This window comes from Hibiscus syriacus, unplaced genomic scaffold (assembly GCF_006381635.1).
Source record: "Hibiscus syriacus cultivar Baekdansim isolate YM2019G1 unplaced genomic scaffold, ASM638163v2 tig00116970_pilon, whole genome shotgun sequence".
NCBI lineage: Eukaryota > Viridiplantae > Streptophyta > Magnoliopsida > Malvales > Malvaceae > Hibiscus > Hibiscus syriacus.
The window spans coordinates 1,504,711-1,529,986 of NW_024063494.1; the positions used below are offsets into that span (position 1 = coordinate 1,504,711).

Below are 25,276 nucleotides of genomic sequence, written 5' to 3' on the forward strand. Positions count from 1 at the left end.
TTCGAAAGATGTCTACTACATGTTAACCATCCAAAATTCAAATACCTGATCCCCTTTAATGTCTAAACCCCTACAACATATAACCTCCTAGGATATAACTAGAATAAGATGTATCATAAGAACACGTCTAAATTTTGATAAACTTCTAGACTAGGATTTCCCTCCTTACTCCCCTCCAGAGCTTCAGAAGCATACAACATAGATGTTTCTCTCTTTTTCTTCTTTTTTCCCCTTCCTATGTCTTTTTTTTTGTATGCTAGGAGAAAATATTACCTAAGAAAAAATATGAAGAAGGGAGAACCTTTTTGATTAAACTTATCAATAAGCGCACCACGATCACCCCCAGATGTCTGGCCATCCAACCGAAGATAGCGATACTGTTTAAAGGTGAGGTAGTCTTCCATCACGGTTAAAGAATGTCTAGAGAGACAGAGAGAGTTTTCGGAAGGTAGTGTCTCTCCAAGTAATGGCAGTTCAGTGCCTGGAGGAGTTTTTTGGGTAGCTTTTGTGGATAATCTTAGTAGGAGAGTGCCTAGAAGGGCTTTATGGGAACGTTTTAGTTTCCATGGCAAAGTGACTAAGGTGTTCATTCCGGTAGTGAATAGGAGACCCAATTATAAGGATTGTACGTTTGCGTTTGTGCACTTTGCAAGCAAAGAGGATTTTCTTTATGCAAAGGAAATGATGAACATTGTCTTGATTGATGGGGTGAGAGTAACGATGTCGATTGCAAAATACCAGAGGAATACTATTTCATCGCATTTGAAGTGAAATAACGTGTTGGGGGGATTTGGTACTGGAGAGAAGGAACAGATAGGGAAAAGATCAACATCCCAAGTTGGTGTTGGAGGGAAGAAGTAGTTGCTGAGCAGGTTTTTTGATGGTAGGTCTTACAAGGATACAATATTGGGAGTTAATAAATTTGAGGGCCAGAAAGTGGGCAATTATAGAGAGAAGAGGGGGAGGAAGAAGCCTCTGGAAGTGTTCATTCCTATGGAGGAAATGACATGGCTGAGTTTGTCCTTAACAGGTATTTGTAAGGTGATTTTTGATGTTAAATTTGTGCATAGAGCTTTAAAAACTGAAGGAATCAATGTTAAGGTGGTACGATGGGATTATGCAAAAAACTCATGTTTAGTAGTTTTTCGATCAGTCGAGGAGAAGGTTGTAACGATGGAAGGAAAGTTGGAGGCATTATCATTCTGGTTTGAAAGGTTGGAGCATGTTTTGGACGAGAATTGTGTTCCATTACTGTTCTGTGCAGTTTCTCTGATGGGTGTCCCATTAAATTACTGGTCAGATTCATTTTTCTCAAGTTTGGCTTCGAGATGGGGCAAGCTTGTGAAAATTCAGGAGCAAACAGTCAATCGAGTGGATTGTAGGGTGGTGCATATGCTGTTGAGGGTGGAAAGTCCGTTCTATGTACCCCCATATTACCATTAAAACGAATGAAAGGTCGTTTACTATTAAAATTAAGGTGGAAGGATATGCATATTTTTTCCTGGTGTTAGAAAATGTGGTTGATGAGGAAGGATCAGTGGATCCTGGGGAGAACATCTCGTCGGACGGGAGTCAAGAGGCGGTTATCGAAGGTCAGGATGGGCAGATGGGTTTTCAGGCGATGTCTGACTCTCACAACAGGGTAGAAGCATGGGACCGAGATTCTCCACATGGGGGTGGCACGCGTGTCAAGGGGAGTGTGAGTGGGAAAGTAGTTTTAAATAATTTTGGAGGTGTTAATTTTTATTCTAAGAAGACATCTCCAGGTGGAGACACAGGTCAGCAGAATATGTCAGAGCTTTTTATTGAAGGGGGAGAAAGAGGCTTAAGCATAGGGGATGTCATCTTGGGGTATGGAATGGCTGACCATGATAATGGGCATAATATTAGAATGGATTTGTTAGAGATTAGTGGGCTGCCAGTTGTCTGTGGGATTAATAAAATTCTAAGTGGGAATCACGTGGGTATGGGAGTGAGGGAATCTAATTTGTTGGAGGATATTGTGTATTCGATCGATAATGGAGTGGCTCATACGAATGAAGAGTTTCAAGCTGAACTGGCTGATGTTATGAACCAGTGGCAGTATGTTGGGCAGAGAAGTGGCGATGGGGTTCATGTTTTCAGTAATGTAATTACTGGAAAGCAAGAGTGGGGGAAATATTCTGTTGAACAAAAGGCGTACTCAAAGACGATAAAGTTGGTAGAAGATGTTCCTCAGTTGAACCTCAACGCCAGTAATGTTCTGAGTTCGAGTGTAAGAGAGTTAGATAGGAATCAGGGTGGGATATGCTCGTTATTAACTTTGGATGGAAAATGGAAAACAGGGGGAAATAAGGGGATTAGTTTTAAAAACTCGATTCAATTTCTTTCTCGCCCAAGGAATAATGCGAATGTAGAAATTATAAAAATGAGCTGTCAAGAGATTCTGTAATTATTTTCTTTTTTTCAATCCCTTATTTCAAGGGATTACATCTCCCAGGATTAATATCTTTTCTAACTTAGAGTTTCCTAGTTTAGAGGCATAATTTGTATATAAATATGAAATATGTTTTTACTGAAAGTATGCAAGAATAAAATAACAGACTTGTCTGTTTCCTACAGTATGTTTTCTACAATACAGTATGTTTTCTTTCTACAGTCTGTTTTCTACAGCGAATCAAAGAAAGTTAAGGATTGCCCCCACTCGTTCCGGTAGTGTTGGCTCGGAGGGTGAAGTTTCTATTAGTTTTCACGATAGAGTCTATAGAAGGGTATATAGGAGTTTGGTTAGGGATTCTTTGGATAAATACAGTGTAACTTCTGAGTATTCATACCCTTCTGTTAAGGAAAGAATTGAGGTAGCTGCTACCAGAGAGGTTTGTGACATGTTAGGGATCTCTTTTAAAGAGGGGCAACATGTTTTGGAAGAAGTGATCATGAAGATGGAGTTGAAAGGGGATTCAAGGGGTTCTTGAGTGTTGTTGTCAGTTGTTTAAGGTTTTTCTGATTGTCTCTTTAATGTCACAATTTAAAATGATTACCTGGAATGTTAGGGTACTTGGGAAAAAAGAAAAAATCTGAGCTGTTGCAAGATTAGTTAGCAGAGTTAAACCAATCATTCTGCTTCTACAGGAAACTAAACTGAATAAGTTCCAGAATGGATTATGGAGGAAGTTGGGGGGTATTTGGCTAAAAGGTATAAGCTGGAAGCCAACTGTTGGATCTGCAGGGGGCTTAATCTGTTTGTGGAATGAATTTTTTTTGAAGTCAGTAGGGAACATTTTCATAGCAGATTTATTGCTTTATCAGGGAAGTTTAAGGCGACTAATTTTAACTATGTTATTATTAACGTGTATGGTCCGGCTGTAGAGGTTGATAAGGAGGATTTCTTCAGAGAGCTGAGTAGTTTTGTGCAATCTTTAGAACTTCCAGTATGCTTAGGGGGGATTTTAACACTTACCTAGATCCAGAGGAGAAAATCAGAGTGGCTCAGAATTGGCATTCTTTGGATATTTTTAACGCTTTTGTCCAAAGCTTAAATTTTATGGAGCTACCATTAGTTGGAGGGAGGTTTACTTGGTGAAATAATAGGGAATCTTCCACTTGGATAAGACTAGATCGGTTTTTATTAAGTGACAATTTCTTTCAGAACTCTCCAAAAGTAATTCAAAAATTGCTAACAAAATCCCTATCCGACCATAACCCTTTGTTGCTTGAAGAAGAATTCAAAGACTGGGGTCCTAAACCTTTTCGGTTTTTTAACTACTTGCTAGAGGAAGATGGGTTTGCTGGGGTGATACAGAATTCTGTTGCTAATTTGAAGATGGAGAATGGTCGAAGGGGTTTACTTAGCCTACTTCAAGATATAAAGAAATCGATTAAAAACTGGCCAAACATTAATCAGAAGGGGTTTTCCGAGAAGATTTTTGATGTGGAAACCAGGATAAATAATTTGGAATTGAGGTCTCAAGGTGGGGGTATTTTTGTACATGACATGGAGCAACTCATGCGTTGGAGGAATGAATTGTGGAATTTGCATAGGAAGGAGGAAAGTATATGGCTTCAGAAGTCAAGACTGAAGTGGATAAAGGATGGGGATAGAAATACCAGATTCTTTCACTTATGTGCCCTGAATAGGAACAGAGTAAATGCCATTTCGACCTTGAAAGTGGCGGGTGAAGAGATTACTGATCCGAGCCAGATTAGAGCTACTATATCAGATTATTTCAAGCTCAACTATAATGCAAAATCAACTCTGGAGGTGGACGAAATTAATCTAAATTTCGTTAAATTGATAGATGATCAAAAGGATGGTTTAGAGGTTGATTTTTCGAAACATGAGGCTATCTTTTATTCGGACTGTAACAGCCTCAATACCGGGTTAGTGACTAAATTATAAAACTTCAGAATGTGGTGATTAAAATAGAATGATTGAATAGTGTTAAATTTTGTATAGGGTTGAATTGCAAGGAAAATGAAATTCAAGGATAGAATGGTCATTTGTAAGGGAAAATAATTAAGATTTCTTATATTTATATTAGTTACACGTGGAAGAAGGAAGAAAAAAACACAAGCTTCCAGAGTTCTCTTCATTTCTCTTCTTGTTCTTCACGTGTGAAGCTAAGCAAAGGTGAGATTTCTTTTAAGCTGATATGTGCTGAAATTTAAGTTGGGTTTTGACTATTAGGTGATAAGTAAGATTAAGGAAAGCTTAATTTGCTTCAAAATAACAAAATGAAGAGTGTAGGAGGATTTAAAGATTTGGAGTTTATGAATGAAGTTTCGAAATAGAGTTCATAATTGGAATAAAAAGTTGAATTTGACTTGTCATCTATCTAATTAAAGGATACAAAGTGTTGAAATTAGATTTTGAACATGTTGGAATTGAGGTGAAATTCTTGAATTCTATGTGGAGGTTTGGATTTTAAGTTTAAAGAAGTGATTATTGAGTAGTAATGAGTGTAAGTATATGTATGCAAGTTAGAAACATTTAAGGAAGTGAAATAAGAAGAATTGGGGAGAAAAAGGGATGAATTTTGTGATTAAAATAACAATTCTAGGCTATGTGCATCGATGCACATTCAATATGCATCGATGCACTCTGATAAAATAAAAACATCGAATGCCATTAGTGCATCGATGCATAAGTAGTGCATCGATGCACCCCATTGAATAAAAACATCGAATGTGATTCGTGCACCAATGCATAAGTAGTGCATCGATGCACCCGTTAAAGAATACATTGATACACTATAGAGTGCATCGATGCATACCCTCATTAAAGATAAATTTATCCTTTCTTTTAGACTAAGAAGTGATAGTTTAGCATATATTAATTAGTATACTGATATGCATTAATGTATTACTATGTAGATATAGAATTTAAGTCTGTTCCGAAACAATCAAAGGATTAATATCGAGTCAAAACGAGCAAGGCTAAGGTGAGTGCATCTTATGGTTTAAGTGTATGGAGATAAGACTTGTGATAAGTCTATCTCTGATAGTTGAATTCATAATTTCATATTCATGTATATGCATACATTCATTATTGTTATAGTGATTTTGTGCACAATTTATTATGCTTTAATATGATATTATGTGAACAAATGCCATTGCAAGGGTAATATGATACAGATATGTGAATATTGAAAAGAATCATGTGTATATGAAATAAATTATGTGCTATATGAGAAGTGATAGCAATGATATGATAATGAGAATTTTAATTAAGCCCATGTTCTTTAATATGAGAAATGTGGGTATAATTGGCATGCCAAGAGTCGAGGGATATACAGTGGTCCTTCGGGACATAGTGGTTCTTCGAAACAATCAGTGGTCCTTCGGGACATAGTGGTCCTTCGGGACAAATATTGAACGAATATTCGGTGCCCCATGAGGGAATTTATTGAGCTGTCGTGACAGCATTAGTGCACAACCTCAATTTACTCAAGTACCTCTGTTCTCAATAATGTACATGGGCAATTTAAAGATAAATGGAATGGAAAAGTGTATAAGTAAAGTTCATATGTGCATATCATGTTTACATATGTTATCATATAATATATATGTACATTGAAATATCATGATAAAAAGGTAAGGGTGCATATTCATGAATTTATTGTTACATGTTCATTTATTGCCTCACTAAGTCTGTGACTTAGCGTGTAAGTGATTTACACGTAGGTGCCAAGAAGCAGGAAGATCGGAATTAAGAGCTTAGTGGACAGTATACTTTACATGAAGGATCAGATCAGGAGTAACTTGCAATGTAGGTATTTTGTTGTAATTAGTGTGTTGGCATGTAAACAATTTGTGAGTTATAAATGCTATGATCGATTTTGTGTAGTATGATCAATCTTGTAAATTAACAGTCTTTATTTTGAATGAAAGTTTTTAAATTTCCTTATTTTTCAATAAGTGTCAAAGTTTGAAAAGTCAAGGTGACACCTCAGACTCGTATTCGGGTCGGATACAGGTTGGGGTGTTACATTTAATGGTATCAGAGCTACGGTTTAGTCGATTCTCGGCATGAACCGGTGTCTAGAGTGTCTTATAATGTGTGCATGCCAATAAAATAGTGAGAACTTCTGATCTGATATAACAGTAAGTATACTGTTTTGCTAATAGAATGATATGATTATATTATTATTATAGATGTCCGAACATGGTAGCTCTAAGAGTGAAGCGGGAGATGATAGGCCCACTGAAAGCAACAATTCACCTGCCCTGGCCAGGCAGAGTGAAGAGCAGGCACCCTTTGGAGTGCCTAGAGGTGAACAAGATGTGTTCTTTAGAACACTGGACGCGGTATTAGCGCATTTTCAACCTTCTGTTACTTTCACTCCCAGAATGAATGTTGCAAAAGAGTTGAAGAGTTTAGGAGCCCCCAGAGTTTAGAGGTGAATCCGAAGAAGGTCCTGTTACTACAGACCTTTGGCTTAATGACGTAAAGATTATGCTTGAAGGACTTCACTGTTCTGAAGCTGAGAAATTGGATGGAGTAGTCTCCTTGCTCCGAGGGCAAGCGAGAATTTGGTGGACCAATGTTACCTTGAGGATGTCTGGTGATCAAGTAACTTGGTCTTTCTTTTTAGAAGAATTTAAGCATAAGTACATCAGAGATCAGTTCATGTGCAGAAGAAACAAGAGTTTATGAGTTTGAAACAATGGAGTCGTACAGTGTATGAGTACGAGTGTATGAGTACGAGTGTATGAGTACGAGTGTATGAGTACGAGTGCGAATTCAATAGACTGAGCTGCTTTGCTGCTGAGCTTATTCCTACGGGAAAGGATGCTTGCGATTGGTTTGTAAAAGGTTTGCGTCCAAGAATAAAAGAAATGTTAATTGTGTTGAATCTATCGTCATTTCAAGAAGTGGTGAACCGTGCTAAAGCTCTGGAAAGAGCTCAAAATGAGATATTTGGAGATTCACGAGCTTAGACATCTAAGAGATCAGGTGCATCCTCGAGTTCTGCACCATCCAATAGAGGTAGAGATGCTGGTATTAGACCCCAAGCTAGAACAGAGTCGGTGACATCCTCCGCTAGAGGATCTAATCAGATGAGGGGTCGACAAATTCAGTCGGTGGGATCAAGTTCTGGGAGATCTAATCAGAATCAAGCTAAGCCATGTCCACATTGTGGAATCACTCGGGAACTTGTAGATTGATCTCTGGAGCTTGCTTTAAGTGTGGAGACACTGGACATTTTGTTCGGGATTATCCCATGTTAGCCGGTGATTCCGCTCAGCCAGAGAGTTTTTCCTCGGCTCCCCAGAGAGGTAGAGGTAGAAGCAGAGGAAGAAGTCAATCCGATTCATCAGCTCCACAAGAGATACGCTCCACCGCTCGGGTGTATAATCTCAAGACTAGCGAGGATAGAGATGACCCAGAGATCATAGCAGGTACCTTCCAATTGTATGACAAGAATGTGTTTGTATTGATTGATTCGGGGTCTACTTATTCTTACATTTGCAGTAAGTTGGTGCAAGAATTGAATATTTCTTTAGAAGTTACTAGCAGTGAGGTAATAGTGATCAATCCGTTAGGACACAATGCTTGAGTTAATATGGTATGTCGAGGGTGTCCCATACGGATTCAGGGAATTGAATTCCCTACTAATCTAATGAAACTACCTTTTGATTAATTCTAGGTGATATTGAGAATGGACTGGTTATATCGTTATTATGCTAATGTTGACTGTAGGCTGAAAAGAGTAACATTGAGAAGTCCAGAAGAGGTAGAAGTTATAGTATTTAGTGAAGGATGGAACCCATTGACTAATGTAATTTCAATGATGTCGGCAAAGAAGTTATTGCTACAGGGATGTCAAGGGTTTATTGCAAGTGTGCTGGATGTGAGAGCTAAAGAGAAGGGGATTGAAGAAATCCCTATAGTCAGAGAATTTTCTGACGTTTTTCCTGCAAAATTACCGGGTTTGCCTACAGACAGAGAAGTACAATTTCATATTGAAGTAATGCCGGGAACTGCACCTATCGCCGTCGTACCCTACAGAATGGCTCCGAAAGAGTTACAAGAATTAAAGATCCAATTGCAAGAATTATTGGACAAAGGATTTATTAGATCAAGTGTTTCACCATGGGGAGCTCCAGTTTTGTTTGTCAAAAAGAATGATGGATCTATGCATCTTTGCATTGATTATAGGCAACTCAATAAAGTGACCATCAAGAACAAGTATCCACTTCCCCGAATTGACGATTTATTTGATCAGTTAAAGGGAGCTTCAGTATTTTTGAAGATTGATTTACGTTCTGGGTATCATCAATTGAAGATTCAAGATAAAGATGTTACAAAGACACCATTCAGAGCAAGGTATGGTCATTATGAGTTTATTGTGATGCCGTTTGAAGTTACGAATGCTCCGGCTACTTTCATGGATCTTATGAACCGAATATTTCAACCCTACTTGGATCGATTCGTAGTGGTGTTCATCGATGATATCTTAGTGTATTCGAAGTCGGAAGAAGAGCATAATTTACATTTGAAGACAATTCTACAGACTTTAAGAGAAAAGAAGCTTTATGTCAAACTTTCCAAATGTGAATTCTGGTTGAAAGAAGTGACGTTCCTTGGACATGTGATTTCTTCCGAAGGAATTCGAGTGGATCCTCAAAATATTAAAGCTATTTTAGAGTGGGAAATTCCAAAGAATGTGTCAGAAGTCCGGAGTTTTCTGGGGTTAGCTGGTTATTACCGAAGATTCGTTAAAAACTTTTCTATAATAGCATTACCTCTAACTGAGTTATTGAGGAAAGATGTAAACTTTTCTTGGACTCCGGAGTGTCAAGAGAGTTTTGAAAAGTTAAAGAAGATTTTGACAGAAGCTCTAGTTTTGGTGCAACCCGAATCTGGTAAGAACTTTGTAGTGTACAGTGATGCGTCTCATAACGGTTTGGGATGTGTGTTAATGCAGGAAGGTAAAGTGGTGGCCTATGCTTCGAGGCAATTAAAATCAAATGAGAATAATTATCCAACACATGATCTGGAGATGGCGGCAGTATTGTTCGCTCTTAAGATATGGCGTCACTACTTATATGGTGAACGATGTTATTTGTACACAGACCATAAGAGTTTAAAGTATTTGATGACTCAGAAAGAGTTGAATTTAAGACAAAGAAGATGGGTAGAATTCTTAAAGGATTACGATGTGGTGATTGATTTCTATCCGGGTAAAGGAAATGTAGTAGCTGATGCTTTAAGCCGAAAGACGTTTGTAACTTTGTGAACTCTTAATGCCAGATTATCAATTAGTGAAGACGGTGCAATTTATATAGAAATAACTCTCAAGCTATCGTGGTTGGATCGAATTAAAGAATTGCAAGCTAGAGATGAAATATGTTTGAAAAAGCTACAACAAGTGAAAGAAGAGAAAGTAAAAGATTTTCAGATTAAGTCGGATGGGAGTCTGTATTTTCAAGGGAAGTTGGTGATTCCAGATCATGATGAGTTAAAGAAAGATTTGTTAACGAAAGCTCATTGTAGTCCATTGACTATGCATCCGGGAGGAAACAAGATGTATATGGACCTTAAAAGTCGATATTGGTGGCCTGGAATGAAAAGAGACATTATAGAATTCATATCTAAATGTTTGACATGTCAGCAAGTCAAAGCTGAACATCAGGTTCTGTTTGGACTGTTGCAACCTATGTCTATTCCTCAGTGGAAATGGGAGAATGTAACAATGGATTTTGTAGCGGGGTTACCTTTGACCCCGAATTAAAGAGATTCCATTTGGGTAATTATAGATAGATTGACTAAGTCTGCTCATTTTATTCCTGTACGAGTCGACTTTTCCATGGATAAGTATGCTGAGTTATACATCAGGGAGATTATACATTTACATGGAGTGCCTGTTTCTATTGTTTCGGATCGAGATCCTAGATTTACTTCACGATTTTGGAAATCATTGCATAAAACGTTGGGAACTCGGTTGAACTTTAGTACAACGTTTCATCCACAAACCGATGGGCAATCCGAGAGAACAATCCAAATTTTAGAGGATATGTTAAGAGCTTGTGTTATCGAGTTCAAAGGATCATAGGAAAAGTATTTGCCTCTTGCTGAGTTCGCTTACAATAATAGTTATCAATCAAGCATTAAAATGGCTCCCTATGAAGCTCTTTATGGAAGAAGATGTCGTACGCCCCTAAATTAGTATGAGCTTAAAGATAGAGAAGTCCTCGGTCCAGAATTGATTCAAGAAGTGAAAGGAAAAGTTCAAGTTATTCAAAATAATCTTAAAGCAACAGCTGATAGACAGAAATCATATGCAAACTCAAAGAGAAAGGAAATAGAGTATCAAGTTGGAGATAAGGTATTTTTAAAAGTATCTCATTAGAAGAAAATTTTGAGGTTTGGACGTAAAGGAAAGCTGAGTCCCAGATTTATTGGTCCATATGAGATCGTGAAAAGAGTGGGATCAGTAGCATATCAGTTGGAATTACCATCTGAAATGGGAAAGATTCATGATGTATTCCATGTCTCAATGCTTCGAAAATATCGATCCAATCCCTCCCACATCGTCACCCCAGAAGAAGTTGAGGTTCAACCGAATTTGACTTATGAAGAAGAATCGGTTAAACTCTTAGCATACGAAGTAAAGCAATTGAGGAACAAGACTATTCCATTGGTTAAAGTCTTGTGGAAGAATCATAAAGTAGAGGAAGCAACATGGAAGCGTGAAGAAGACGTGAAGAATCAGTACCCCCATTTCTTTGCGCAATGAAAATTTGAGGATAAATTTTCTTAAGGGGGAGATTTGTAACAGCCTCAATATCGGGTTAGTGACTAAATTATAAAACTTCAGAATGTGGTGATTAAAATAGAATGATTGAATAGTGTTGAATTTGGTATAGGGTTGAATTGCAAGGAAAAATGAAATTGAAGGATAGAATGGTCATTTGTAAGGGAAAATAATTAAGATTTCTTATATTTATATTAGTTACACGTGGAAGAAGGAAGAAAAAAAACATAAGCTTCCAGAGTTCTCTTCCTTTCTCTTCTTGTTCTTCATGTGTGAAGCTAAGCAAAGGTGAGATTTCTTTTAAGATGATTATGTGCTAAAATTTAAGTTGGGTTTTGACTATTAGGTGATAAGTAAGATTAAGGAAAGCTTAATTTGCTTCAAAACAACAAAATGAAGAGTGTAGGAGGATTTAATGATTTGGAGTTTGTGAATGAAGTTTCGAAATAGAGTTCATAATTGGAATAAGAAGTTGAATTTGACTTGTCATCTATCTAATTAAAGGATATGAAGTGTTGAAATTAGATTTTGAACATGTTGGAATTGAGGTGAAATTCTTGAATTCTATGTGGAAGTTTGGATTTTAAGTTTAAAGAAGTGATTATTGAGTAGTAATGAGTGCAAGTATATGTATGCAAGTTAGAAACATTTAAGGAAGTGAAATAAGAAGAATTGGGGAGAAAAAAGGATGAATTTTGTGATTAAAATAACAATTCTGGGCTATGTGCATCGATGCACATTCAATATGCATCGATGCACATTCAATATGCATCGATACACTATGATAAAATAAAAACATCGAATGCCATTAGTGCATCGATGCATAAGTAGTGCATCGATGCACCCCATTGAATAAAAACATCGAATGTGATTCATGCACCGATGCATAAGTAGTGCATCGATGCACCCGTTAAGGAATACATTGATATACTGTAGAGTGCATCGATGCATACCCTCATTAAAGATAAAGTTATCCTTTCTTTTAGACTAAGAATTGATAGTTTAGCATATATTAATTAGTATACTGATATGTATTAATGTATTACTATGTAGATATAGAACGTAAGTATGTTCCGGAACAATCAAAGGATTAATATCGAGTCAAAACGAGCAAGGCTAAGGTGAGTGCATCTTATGGTTTAAGTGTATGGAGATAAGACTTGTGATAAGTCTATCTCTGATAGTTGAATTCATAATTTCATATTCATGTATATGCATACATGCATTATTGTTAGAGTGATTTTGTGCACAATTTATTATGCTTTAATATGATATTATGTGAACAAATGCCATTGCAAGGGTAATATGATACATGTATGTGAATATTGAAAAGAATCGTGTGTATATGAAATAAATTATGTGCTATATGAGAAGTGATAGCAGTGATATGATAATGAGAATTTTAATTAAGCCCATGTCCTTTAATATGAGAAATGTGGGTATAATTGGCATGCCAAGAGTCGAGGGATATACAGTGGTCCTTCGGGACATAGTGGTTCTTCGGAACAATTAGTGGTCCTTCGGGACATAGTGGTCCTTCGGGACAAATACTGAACGAATGTTCGGTGCCCCCATGAGGGAATTTATTGAGCTGTGGTGACAGCATTAGTGCACAACCTCAATTTACTCAAGTACCTCTGTTCTTAATAATGTACATGGGCAATTTAAAGATAAATGGAATGGAAAAGTGTATAAGAAGTAAAGTTCATATGTGCATATCATGTTTACATATGTTATCATATAATATATATGTACATTGAAATATCATGATAAAAAGGTAAGGGTGCATATTCATGAATTTATTGTTACATGTTCATTTATTGCCTCACTAAGTCTGTGACTTAGCGTGTAAGTGATTTATACGTAGGTGCCAAGAAGCAGGAAGATCAGAATTAAGAGCTTAGTGGACAATATACTTTACAGGAAGGATCAGATCAGGAGTAACTTACAATGTAGGTATTTTGTTGTAATTAGTGTGTTGACATGTAAACAATTTGTGAGTTATAAATGCTCTGATCGATTTTGTGTAGTATGGTCAATTTTTGTAAATTAACAGTCTTTATTTTGAATGAAAGTTTTTAAATTTCCTTGTTTTTCAATAAGTGTCAAAGTTTGAAAATTCAAGGTGACACCTCAGACTCGTATTCGGGTCGGATACGGGTTGGGGGTGTTATACGGACAGTGCCAAGGCACCTGGACCGGATGGGTTTACTTAGGGATTTTTTAAAAAATTCTGGCCTATAATGAAGGAGCATATTATGAAATTTGTTCAGGATTTTCACAGAGGTAGGAAATGGGAGAATATGGTTAATCACTCTTTTATAAATCTAATCCCCAAGAGACTGAATCCAGAGGGCATTGAAGACTTTAGACCCATAAGTCTTGTTGGCAGCTTATATAAAATAAATTCCAAAGTGCTTTCGAAAAGGCTTGTTTCAGTTATTAAAGGCATAGTCAGCCCTTCGCAGTTTTCCTTTATTCCAGACAGAAAATTGCTTGACTATGCTCTTTTGGCAAATAAAGGCATATAATATTGGAGGAAAAAAGGAGGCGTGGAGTAGTTTTCAAAGTTGATTTCCGTAGGGCTTATGATTCAATTGAATGGTCAATCTTAATAAGATTAATGAAGGTTATGGGTTTTGGGGATAAATGAATTTCTTGGATTGATTGTTGCATTTCTACAGCCTTAATCTCGGTGTTAGTGAATGGATCTCCAACTGAGGAATTCCACATTAGTAAAGAGTTGAGACAAGGTTGTAGTCTGTCCCCTCTCCTGTTCAATTTAGTTGGGGAATTATTAAACTTAATGTTGATCAAGGTTGCTGATCTAGGCCTTTTCCAAGGGTTCAATATCAGTAGTGTTGAAAATTCCTTCCATTTGACTAATTTACAGTTTGCAGATGATCTAATATTATTCTGTAGAGATTCACCGATGCAGATATTAAATATTAGGAGAGTCTTGAGGGTTTTCAGTGTTATGTCTGGGCTGTATTTAAATCTGTCAAAGAGCACTTTGTATGGCATTAATATGGAAGTTGATATACTAAAAGATTGGGCTAAGGAAGCGGGCTATGGAGTGGGGTCTTTTCCAATGACATATCTTGGTTTACCAATTGGTTCAAGGAAAAATTATGTTGGTTTGTGGGAACCGGTAATCCATATTTTTAACAGAAAATTAGCAGGTTGGAAAGTTAATTCTTTGTCGATGGCTGGAAGACTTGTGTTGGTTAAATCAGTGTTGTCCTCATTGCCCATTTTTTACCTCTCTATTTTTAAAATTCCATTCAAGGTGACTCAGAAGTTGAATTCTTTGATAGCTAATTTTCTTTGGGAAGAAGATCAAGCAAAGAAAAGAATTCACTGGGTGAATTGGAACTCGGTTTGTCAACATTTTGAAGAGGGAGGGTTGGGAATCCTAGAAATTAGTTTGATGAATAGAGTCTTACTTGAGAAATGGGTTTGGAAAATTGCAAATGAAAAAATAGTTAGTGGAGAAAGATGATCTGCTATAAAAATAACGTTAACAACTTATCTCTTTCAATAACAAATGTTGCTTCACCTATAGATTCTTGGGTATGGAGAGGTATTCTGAATAATTATGTGAAAAAGGAAAAGATTGGAGACTGATTGAGAGCTAATTCCAAGGTCCAAGTGGGGAATGGTAGGTCGATTGCTTTCTGGACTGATGTTTGGGTGAATAATTTGACATTGAAAACTCAATTTCCCAGAATTTTTGCTTTGTCGACGAATAAATGGGGGCAAGTATCTGAGTTTGGTGGCTTTGAAAATAATGTTTTGGTTTAGAATATTCATCTAAGAAGAAATCTATGTGACTGAGAATTGGAACAGTGGATTCCTCTAATGTCTTTGCTCGATAATATTGTGATGTCCGGTTCAGTGGATGATTTTCTTTCTTGGTCGGGAAAGGGGTTGGATTGTTCTCGGTCAAGTCTTGCAGATTGATGTTGTCGAGCAATTCTGAAGGTAGGTTTGAGTGGAATAAGTGGGTGTGGACAGGATTGACTCCTCCTAGAGTTCAAACTTTTCTGTAGCAGATTTGTCATCATAAATTGGCAGTTAGAGTGGAGTTGAAGAAAAGAGGGATCTCTTTGGATAATGTTCTTTGTCCGTTATGCTGTTCTCATGAGGAAACAGTAGAACACATGTTCTTATTGCGTTCTGTTGCAAGAGAGATTTGGAACAAATTACTAAAGTTATGGGATATTTATACTATTTTGCCTCAAGATCCCATTTCCCTTCTTTGTTCTTGGTCGAATCTAAGGCATAATTCTATTATTTGGAGGTTTATCCCGACTATCGTGTTCTGGTCAATTTGGAAGCCTAGGAATCTGGTGGTGTTTGATAACGGAAATTTTGATAGCAATGCTCTCTTCTTCCTCATTAGATTTAGGTTGGTTAAATGGTATCTGGCAAAATACCCTACTGTCGGTATGCAGACCGATCTGCTCGTAGGGGATCCCTCGCAGTCTGATAAGATTTAAAACTCTTCTATCTCAAAGATGGTTATTGGTTGGTCACCTCCTCCATCGGATATGTTTAAACTTAATGTGGATGGGGAAGTAAGAGGGGATGGGTTGAAAAGTGTAATTGGAGTTATTTTAAGAGATTCAAACAGCTCTACCTTAGCCACTTTCTCTACAGCAGTAGGGCCTAGTCTTCTTATTTTGGCAGAATTGAAAGCTATTAAGGAGGGAATTGATGTTTTCGATTTATTTGATTGGCTAAGAAGGGAAGACTTATTATTGAGAGTGATTCTAAAAGTGCAGTGGAATGGATTTGTAACCAACACTCTACTCCTACTTCCTTCGGTGATCTGGTGGAGGAAATTGGGGCTCTCATTTCTGCTTTGGACGTTGTTCTTAGATGGATTCCTAGGAGCTGTAATATGGAGGCTAACAGGTTAGCTAAGCAGGGGATTGGTTGATTGTTTATAGGCTGATTGTTTAAATGTTTTGTGTTTTCTCGGTCATGCATACACTAAGAGTCTGTAAGGGTGGTGGTAGATTAGTAAAAGGTTAATTAATCAGAGGTTGTTGCCTTATCATAGTTGGTTTAGCCTAAGTCAGTGTTATTGTATTTGGTTGTTTACGGGTGTCGTTTTTTTCTGTTTTTGAAGGGGGTGTTTCTCCGGTTGTATCTTATGTAATTTCAGTTGTTGAATGAAATTCTAAGGCACTCCTTTCCTCCTTCCACTGATTAAAGAGCTTCTTTACAAGATCTTGTAATCAAGAAGGGGGTTTTTAACGAGGCCTTCAATTATTATAAAAAAAGGTAGTTGTCGGAACTGTCTTTCGGTTGGGCCCGAAATTGGGCTTCGACTTAGATTAACGAATTGGAGTCGCCACCGATCATTTATTTTAAAACAAATGGGTTGATCAGATACACTATTTCTTTCCTGATCTGCGTCTTTCCAAAGATGTGGCGGATTCGGGAGTCGGTTACAGTCAAGGAAGGGTTAGCACCCTTGAACTGCCCTTTCGGTACTACGCAATTTCCAGTTGTCTTAAATTAAGAAAATTGTAATTTAAAAGTAAAAGGTAAAAATACGACCCCAATTACTTACCTTAATTAGTTTTAAATGTGTGCCCTTAAGACGGTCAAAAAACCATGTTAGATAAAAAGGTAAGAAAGAAATAAATTAAAATGAAGAAAAAATAAAATAAATTAAAGATAAGATAAAGAAAGCAAAGATAAAATAGTAAATAAAATAAATAAAAATATATATAAAAAATAAAGAAAAAGAAGAAAAATATATATAAATAAAACAAACAAATAAAATAATAATAAAAAAGTAAAAATAATATATATATATATAATAAAAACATAAAAAATAGTAAATATATATAAATTAATAAAACATATAATAAAAATAACATATATATATATATATATATATATATATATGTAATCTAAAAAAAATAAAAATATATACTAAAGTAAAAAAAGAAAATGCATAAGATGTAAAAAAAGTATTACATGAAAAAAAGAAAAGAAAAATAACAAAACAATTAAATAAAATGAGTAATAAGGGAAATGTGCATATAAATAAAGTTAAATAAATAAAATAATAATAATTAAAACGTAAATTTAAGGGACCAAATCAAAAGGAAAAAACAAATCGATGGGCAAATTTCGAAGCAAAAAAAATAATTTATGGGTAGAATTAAATATTTAAAAACAGGAACACGCCTCGGGGGTAGATCTAGGTTCGAAACTTCGAAACCCCACCCCTTTTTGGTCATCGGCGCAACCTATGTTTTGGGTTATTCGAACCAAATCTCAAGAAAAAAAAACATGCACGTGAGAGAAATGAACGAATCAAGGTAAAAAAGATGCTACCTTTTATTTCTTTTTCGAATCGTTTACAATAGCTTTTCCTTTGTATTTTTTCGTGCTTTCCTATGTATTTTTGTATGTAAATCGTGTGTTACAAATAGGGAGGATTACATGTATTTATAGTAAAAAAACTAACTATTTTTAGAATCATATTAATAATAGAATCCTAATGCAACTAGACTCCTTGCTCGGTTGTTGCACGTTTGTTGGTGTGGTTGTTTCTTTAAAAGATATGGTAGTGGAAGAGTCCTCCTAGGAGAGGAACTCTTGCTAGTTCTATCTTTTAAGAAAAATGGGTGTCTACAGCTTCCCCTCTTTGTCCTTTTTCGTGGAACGAAAAATAGGACAAAGATAAAAAGACACAAATTTTCGTTCAGTGGAGTTGAAGAATAACTCCTTGTCGAATTGAATTGTGGATGGCTCCTCCGTCGCGAAGTTGAGTCCATCTTGTAATAATTTGAATCAGAATGTGGCTTCTCGTTGTAGTCCACTTTGGTCTTCTTCTCGGTTTAAAGACCATGGCTAAAAATTCGACTGGAAAATAATCTCTTGACTCCATAATGTGGTTGATATGCCCTCGAGCTGAATGAAACCGAACTCGAAAAGTCTTCGCTGATAGATAGCTTTTCTCGACTTAAGCCATTCTGACGGAAAAAAGGCTTCTTGCTACTAAGGCACGGCTAACCCAGACCTTTTTCTCGGCTTGAAAAACCTCGATTGCAGCCGAAAATTAGTGTGATTGAGGTGTCATCGAGCTGAATGGAATTGAACTCGATAATTTTATTGACATATAGCCCTTCATGCCTTGAGTTATACTGTAAATGGCGTGCCTTAGAGTTGAGCATAGTCAAACTCGAAGGTGTTTTGGTGATAGATAACCCTTCTAGCCTTAAATTATGTTGTAAATGATGTGCCCTCGAAGCTGAGGGTAATCGAACTCGGGTTTGGTGTTTCAAGAGAAATATTTTCAAAGGTTTTTTGTGTGTGTGTTTCAAGAGAAACAATTTCGAGGGTTTTTTTGTGTTTCAAGAGAAACTGTCTCAAGAGGGACAAAATTTGTTTCAAAAGAAACTGTCTCAAGAGAGAGACAAAACTTAGTTCTAAAAGAAACTGTCTCAAGGGAGACAAAATTTGTTTCAAGGAAAAGATATTCAAAGATTTTGTTTCAAGGGAAACTGTCTCAAAACTCGTTTGAAGGGGAACTGATTTAAATAGTTTGTGTTTCAAGGGAAATATTTTCAAGGTTTATGTTTCAAGAGAAACTATCTCAAGGGAGACAAAATTTTGTTTCAAGGGAAACTATCTCAAGAGAGACAAAATTAATTTCAAAGGAAATGTTTTCAATGTTTATGTTACAAGAGAAACTGTCTCAAGGGAGACAAAATTTTGTTTCAAGGGAAACTACCCCAAGCGAGATAAAATTTATTTTAAGGGAAATGTTTTCAATGTTTATGTTTTAAGGGAGACAAAATTTCGTTTCAAGGGAAACTATCTCAATCGAGATAAAATTCATTTCAAGGGAAATGTTTTCAATGTTTATGTTTCAAGGGAGATAAAATTTTGTTTCAAGGGAAACTATCTCAATCGAAATAAAATTCATTTCAAGGGAAATGTTTTCAATGTTTATGTTTCAAGAGAAACTGTCTCAAGGGAGACAAAATTTAGTTCCAAAAGAAAATGTCTGAAGGGAGACGAAATTAGTTTCAATGAAAACATATTCAAATATTTTGTTTCAATGGAAACTTGGAAACTGTCTCAAGAGAGACAATGGTGAGCAAGATTCCCTTTGTCGTGAAGTTAAAATCGTGGATGACCCATTCATTGTGAAGTTGAGCCTTGGAATTGGATATCCTTTGTCGTGAAGTTGAAATGCAAGTAAGTTTTATTGTTCCAAGTCCAATATACTCTGCCGTGAAGTTAAATTTGGCTCTGGAACTAAGAAATTGTTTATTGACAGTCAGCCACCCCTTCGTTGTGAATTTGAGCTTGTGCTATCTTGAGTCCAATATCCTTCACTGTGAAGTTGAAATTGGCTCCAAAATTGGGAAATTTTTTGTTGACAACCAGTCGTCCCTTCGTTGTGAAGTTGAACTTGTGTTGTCTCGAGTCCAATATCCTTTGCCGTGAAGTTGAAATTGGCTCTAAAATTGGGAAATTATTTGTTGACAACCAGTCGTCCCTTTGTGGAGTTGAACTTGTGTTGTCTTGAATGGCACGATATCCTCATTCGTGGAGTTGAAATCGTAGGTGGCCCTTTCATCGTGAAGTTGAGCCTTGACTTGGATATCCTTCGTTGTGAAGTTGAAATCCAAGTATTGTATGTTGCGGGTAGACACGATTCCCTTCACCGTGAAGTTGAAACTGTGGATGAACCCTTTATTATGAAGTTTGGTTTCGAGCTAGATATCTTTCGTCGTGAAGTTGAAATCTACTCTCGAGCGAATTGTGTCACTTTGAGTTCAATATCCTTCACCGTGAAGTTGAAATTGACTCTGATTGAAACTGGAAAGTTGTTTTTGTTGTCAGACAGTCACCTCTTCACTGTGAGGTAGAGCAACCACCATGTGCTTTTGAATCGAGCATCCTTCATCTTGAAGTTAAAACTTGACTCTAAAAGATGAAAAAACTTATGTATAAAAAAAATGATAAATGCGATGCTCTTAAGTATGTCTAAGATGCATGTAACATGAATTAGTTATGTTTTATCCCCTGGATGGAGTCTCGTGCTTTGTGTACTTGTTCCTGCATATGGAGGAAATGCTTTCAAAAGGTCTTATAATTTGCATCAGGATGTTGAATTCCCAAAGATGCCTCAATATTCGATGTTGAATCTCAAAAAATGTCCCAACATTTGATGTTAAATCTAAAAAAATACCCCAACATTTGATGTTGAATCTTCAAAGATTCCCTCATTGTTCCTGATTTCTTGCTTCAGTATTGATTCTAAGCATGAGTTTTGTGTTTGAGAGCCACATGTCATTTACCAAGATCCACTCTAGAGAGATTGTCTTATTTTGAAAAAAAAATGTTTTTTTTCAAAGTTCTGAAAATATCAAAAAAAGAGTTTCGAAAAATGTTTAACCAAAAGTTTTGAAAATATTGCCCCTTTCACGGTTTTACAATTGAGACAAATCATAAAACTTGAGTTTATTGTATATCAAATAATTAATTACATTGTTAATCCTTCAATAAATTATAGTTGTTTGACACGTGCCAATATCAAATCTATTTTTGGGAAATGGTTAAGTAAGGAAAGGATAAAAATGTCTCAGATTATTGTGTTTGGTCAAAGGTTTGGCATTTTTGTTTATTTGATGCTCAAAGGTTTGATGGGGTTTCTTGCATGCTCCTCTATTGGATGTGTTCTCCGATTCCCAACTTTCATGGTCAAGCTCGGATTGTGCGATGCCTTATCAAGGAATTCGTGCGATCGCCTCAGTTGCCCAATTTTTGTATTCGAGCCGCCTTTTCAGGTTTTCAACTCGAATCCTCCTTTGGTTTCAAGAAGTTATTCTTAATTTACGTCTTTAACCCCCTTTTGTTATTTTTCTCTATCATGCATTAATTACACTATTTTTTTACAAATAAAGATTAATCCTGATGGGCGGGATGAAATCTGAAGATAGTTTCTTCTGTTTAGAAATCCATGTATGATTAGAATAGACTTTTAAGGCACGTAACGTAGGTCATGGTTCATGGTTATGAAAGACAGGGATAAAAGGCTCAAACAAGTGTTTAAGGGTGATTGAACCAAGGATCAATTCATTCTGATGTCTTCGATAATATATTTCTCAATTTGAATATGCCCGTATGTGTCTCTCTCTTGATGCTCCATGATCTTCGAGTGGAGTGATTCAGTAATTCAGAAATGATTGTGCTTGATCGATCTCATTTGATGATCTATGATCTTCGAGTGAAGTGGTTCAGTGATTCGGAAATGATTGTGCTTGATCAATCTTATAGTTTGAATCTCGATGCGTCATTTTAATCGAGAAAATCTTTGCATATGCATCTTGTCTTCTTTTTTCTTCAATTTTCCTTTGTTTTTTTATCTTTTTATTTTCTCTTTGTTTTTTTTCTCTTTTTCTCTTTTTGCTTTGATTAAATCTTTGCACTTGGCATTTGGTTCACTTTTCAGTATCTCATCTGAATCAATGTCTTCACTCATGCGAGCAGAGTTTCTCCACTTTGCCCCCCAGTGTGGAGGGTGATCCTTGGTTAGGGTTGAATCAGAAGAAAAATACTATAGGCTCAAAAGGGGACACAAGGGATATATATTTTCTGCTGTTGTGAAGGGATGAAGAAAGAAAGTCGTTCATCATTTCATACATGGAAGTCCTCACAGAAGAGGTATCCCGAGGGGGATAGATTTTCAGAATTATTTTTATTCACATGAAAACAGTGCAATTAATACATGGTAGAATTATTCCGAGTGAATTCTTCTTTCTGCTTCTTGCCCCCAACATGTCTCAATGTTCATGCTCCCTGCGAGATGCCCCAAGTTGTGTCTTAGAAGAAGGCTCATGTTCAAATGAACAACTCAATGCCTTGGGTTTTAATGGCATAAAAATGTCAATTTTGAGTCTAAAAAGACAATGGTGTGACTTTATTTGACTCAAAGAAAGGTATGGGTGTATCAAAAGATAAAGGAAATGTTCAAAAGTTTCAAAGGGAGGTAATGTCAAAATTTGGTCTTTTTGGTAATGACCATGAGTTATTTTGGGTAAAGAATCAAGTTATTTTATTTTGGGGCTTGAGACAGGATAAGAAAAGTCTAATCTTGCCATATGTCAAAAATCTATAATTCTTGAAGAATTAAAAGAATCCTTAATTCATTTAATATTCGAAGAACTAAAGATTAAAATTTGTTCAATTGCTCCACCTTAGAAAGTAGCATAAATTCAATCATTTAAAAGATTAAGCAAACATGAAAGATCAAAGACGTGTTCAAACAAAATAATCCTCTAAGTGCAAATGATATATGAAATGTCCCCTTCTTCGGTTGTCCATGCCCCTGAATCCATCAGGTTTTGGATCTCGCGCTTCAGCGTCTTATAGTTCTCAGAGGAATATATGGAGCATCCTATGTGGCAACTGCAAACAACTTCAACATCGTAGCCCTTAGGATACGTGGACTCTTTTCTTAGATCATCCTGGCAGGCTTAGTCGTACAACCAGCTGATCGGGCTCATTCGTTATGATTTCAGTTTTTTTCTTTTGATGTTACAATCTTGTTTCCATGTGGTGTCATGTGGTTAAAACCACTTCATCGAATTCTCCATGAAGAAATTTCATGTTTATGAAAATGCTTAAAAAATGAAATGTAGATGCAAAATGCAAAAATGCATGAAATGTTCGAGGCATTGATCCAAAAACATGTCTGTTATTATAAATAATCTTTATTGGGACAAAAGTGTTTTATCTTTTAAGAGACAATAAACATATTTAAAGGTACATCTAGACTAAATACTCTAGACCCTAAAACAAGTTAACTAGTCTTCTACCTTCGTCTGTCACCGGTCGAATACCCTGCCGAACCGCTCTGGCTTCTCTAGCTAAATCGTACAAGTGACGAGCTGTTTTTTGTACTTGTTCCCAGAAGTATCGAATGACTGCATCTCTGTCTTTCATCCTTTGATGAACCTGTTCTATAACGGAAACATCATTAAAATCCTCCATCAAAGGGATTATCTGAAGTTCATTGAATTTGTTGACAATGGCTTCCAATTCAGCTATCGTTTTGTCATCTTGTTCTTGTTGTCTTTGAAGGGACTCTCGAGGTTAGTAACCTTTTTCTCGTCTTGCCCCTGCCACCTTTGTCAACCCATTTTTGAAAAGTTGACTTTTGATCTATTTGATTGTGGGCACCATGTCTTCTTGATCGAATGTGACACATAGTTGTCATCCAGATTTTCCTTATTTTCTTTCTGAGTCTTTTCTGACCATAGTCGGACCCCCGTGTTTTTCACCTCTTGTATTACAACCCTTTTTCCATTAATGCAGATTATTCATGTTTTAACAAACATTTTTTTGGTGGATCAACACCTCTTTTAAATGATGCAAATGATGAAAACAAAATAAAAGAGAAAAAAAGAAAAATAGAGTTAGTGAGGTAAATCAAAACAATAATAAAAACGAAAAATCCTACCCCACATGATATCTACCCCATATGTTTTATTATTCCTACCCAGACATGATCTCTATCCCGCATGTTGATTTTGAACAAGTCTTAACCGCATAAATTTCTAGTTCGCATGCTTTGAACAGAAAGTAAAGCATGAAATAACTCAAGACAACCTATGGCTTGAAATGAAGTTTTGGGGTGGGCTCTAACTCCTTGTAGTTTCCCGGTTCAGGTTCTAAAGAAGGTACCTGAGTTCTCCTTGCTGATGCCACCTTGGGCTTGCCAGACTCTTAGTCATAAGCCTATTACAAGCTTGTGTGCACTAAGTTAAACTCGAGAGGAAACATTCCCTTATGTCTATACGGTGAATAAATTCACACGAAGACATAAGATATATGAATCCCGAAGGCTACTTTCTAGGCATGTGCGGTGAATAAATTCACACGAAGGAGTCGCTTTCATCCCCACTTAAATAGGGTTCGGAGCTCGAGTTTAGTGCCTTAAGTGAAAAACAAGCTTTGAAGGGCTGAAATCATTAAAAACGGTTAGTACAACTATTTACTCGAAAATATAATCAAAAGTAAGCAATAAGGATCGAAATGTTACCTTACAATTTAAACTTACCCTTTTTGTTAAAAATATAACTGGAAATTACCTTAGCCTAACTCCCTTACATGTCCCCAGCGGAGTCGCCAAGCTGTCGTAACTGTCTTTCGGTTGGGCCCGAAATTGGACTTTGACTTGGATTAATGAATTGGAGTCGCCACCGATCATTTATTTTAAAACAAATGGGTTGATCGGATACCCTATTTCTTACCTGATCTACGTCTTTCCAAAGATGTGGCGGATTCGGGAGTCAGTGGCAGTCAAGGAAGGGTTAGCACCCTTGAACTGCCCTTTCGGTACTACGCAATTTCCAGTTGTCTTAAATTAAGAAAATTGTAATTTAAAATTAAAAGGTAAAAATACGATCTCAATTACTTATCTTAATTAGTTTTAAAGGCGTGCCCTTAAGAAGGTCAAAAAACCATGTTAGATAAAAAGGTAATAATTAATTAATTAATTAAATTAAAATGAAGAAAAAATAAATTAAATAAAATATAAGATAAAGAAAGCAAAGATAAAATAGTAAGTAAAATAAATAAAAATATATATAAAAAATAAAGAAAAAGAAGAAAAAGATATATAAATAAAACAAATAAATAAAATAATAAAAAAAAGTAAAACTAATATATATATATATATATATATATAATAAATAAAAACATAAAAAAATAGTAAATATATATATAAATTAATAAAACATATAAAATGAGTAATAAGAGAAATGTGCATATAAATAAAGTTAAATAAATAAAATAATAATAATTAAAACGTAAATTTAAGGGACCAAATCAAAAGGAAAAAACAAATCGATGGGCAAATTTTGAAGCAAAAAAAATTGATTTAGGGAGAGAATTAAATATTTAAAAACATGAACACGCCTCGGGGGTAGATCTAGGTTCGAAACTTCGAAACCCCACCCCTTTTTGGTTATCGGCGCAACCTATGTTTT

General features: G+C 36.0%; 1 protein-coding gene across 1 annotated transcript in view; it reads right to left on the bottom strand.

Moving 5' to 3' along the window:
- Positions 1-264: 264 nt before the first annotated feature.
- Positions 265-25,276, bottom strand: part of LOC120191484 (chromatin structure-remodeling complex protein SYD-like) — a 35,869-nt gene continuing 10,857 nt past the window's right edge. The window contains exon 15 of the mRNA XM_039194426.1: positions 265-407. Coding sequence (XP_039050357.1) covers positions 270-407 — 138 coding nt within the window. The 3' untranslated portion in view covers positions 265-269. The remainder of the gene's footprint in view (positions 408-25,276) is intronic.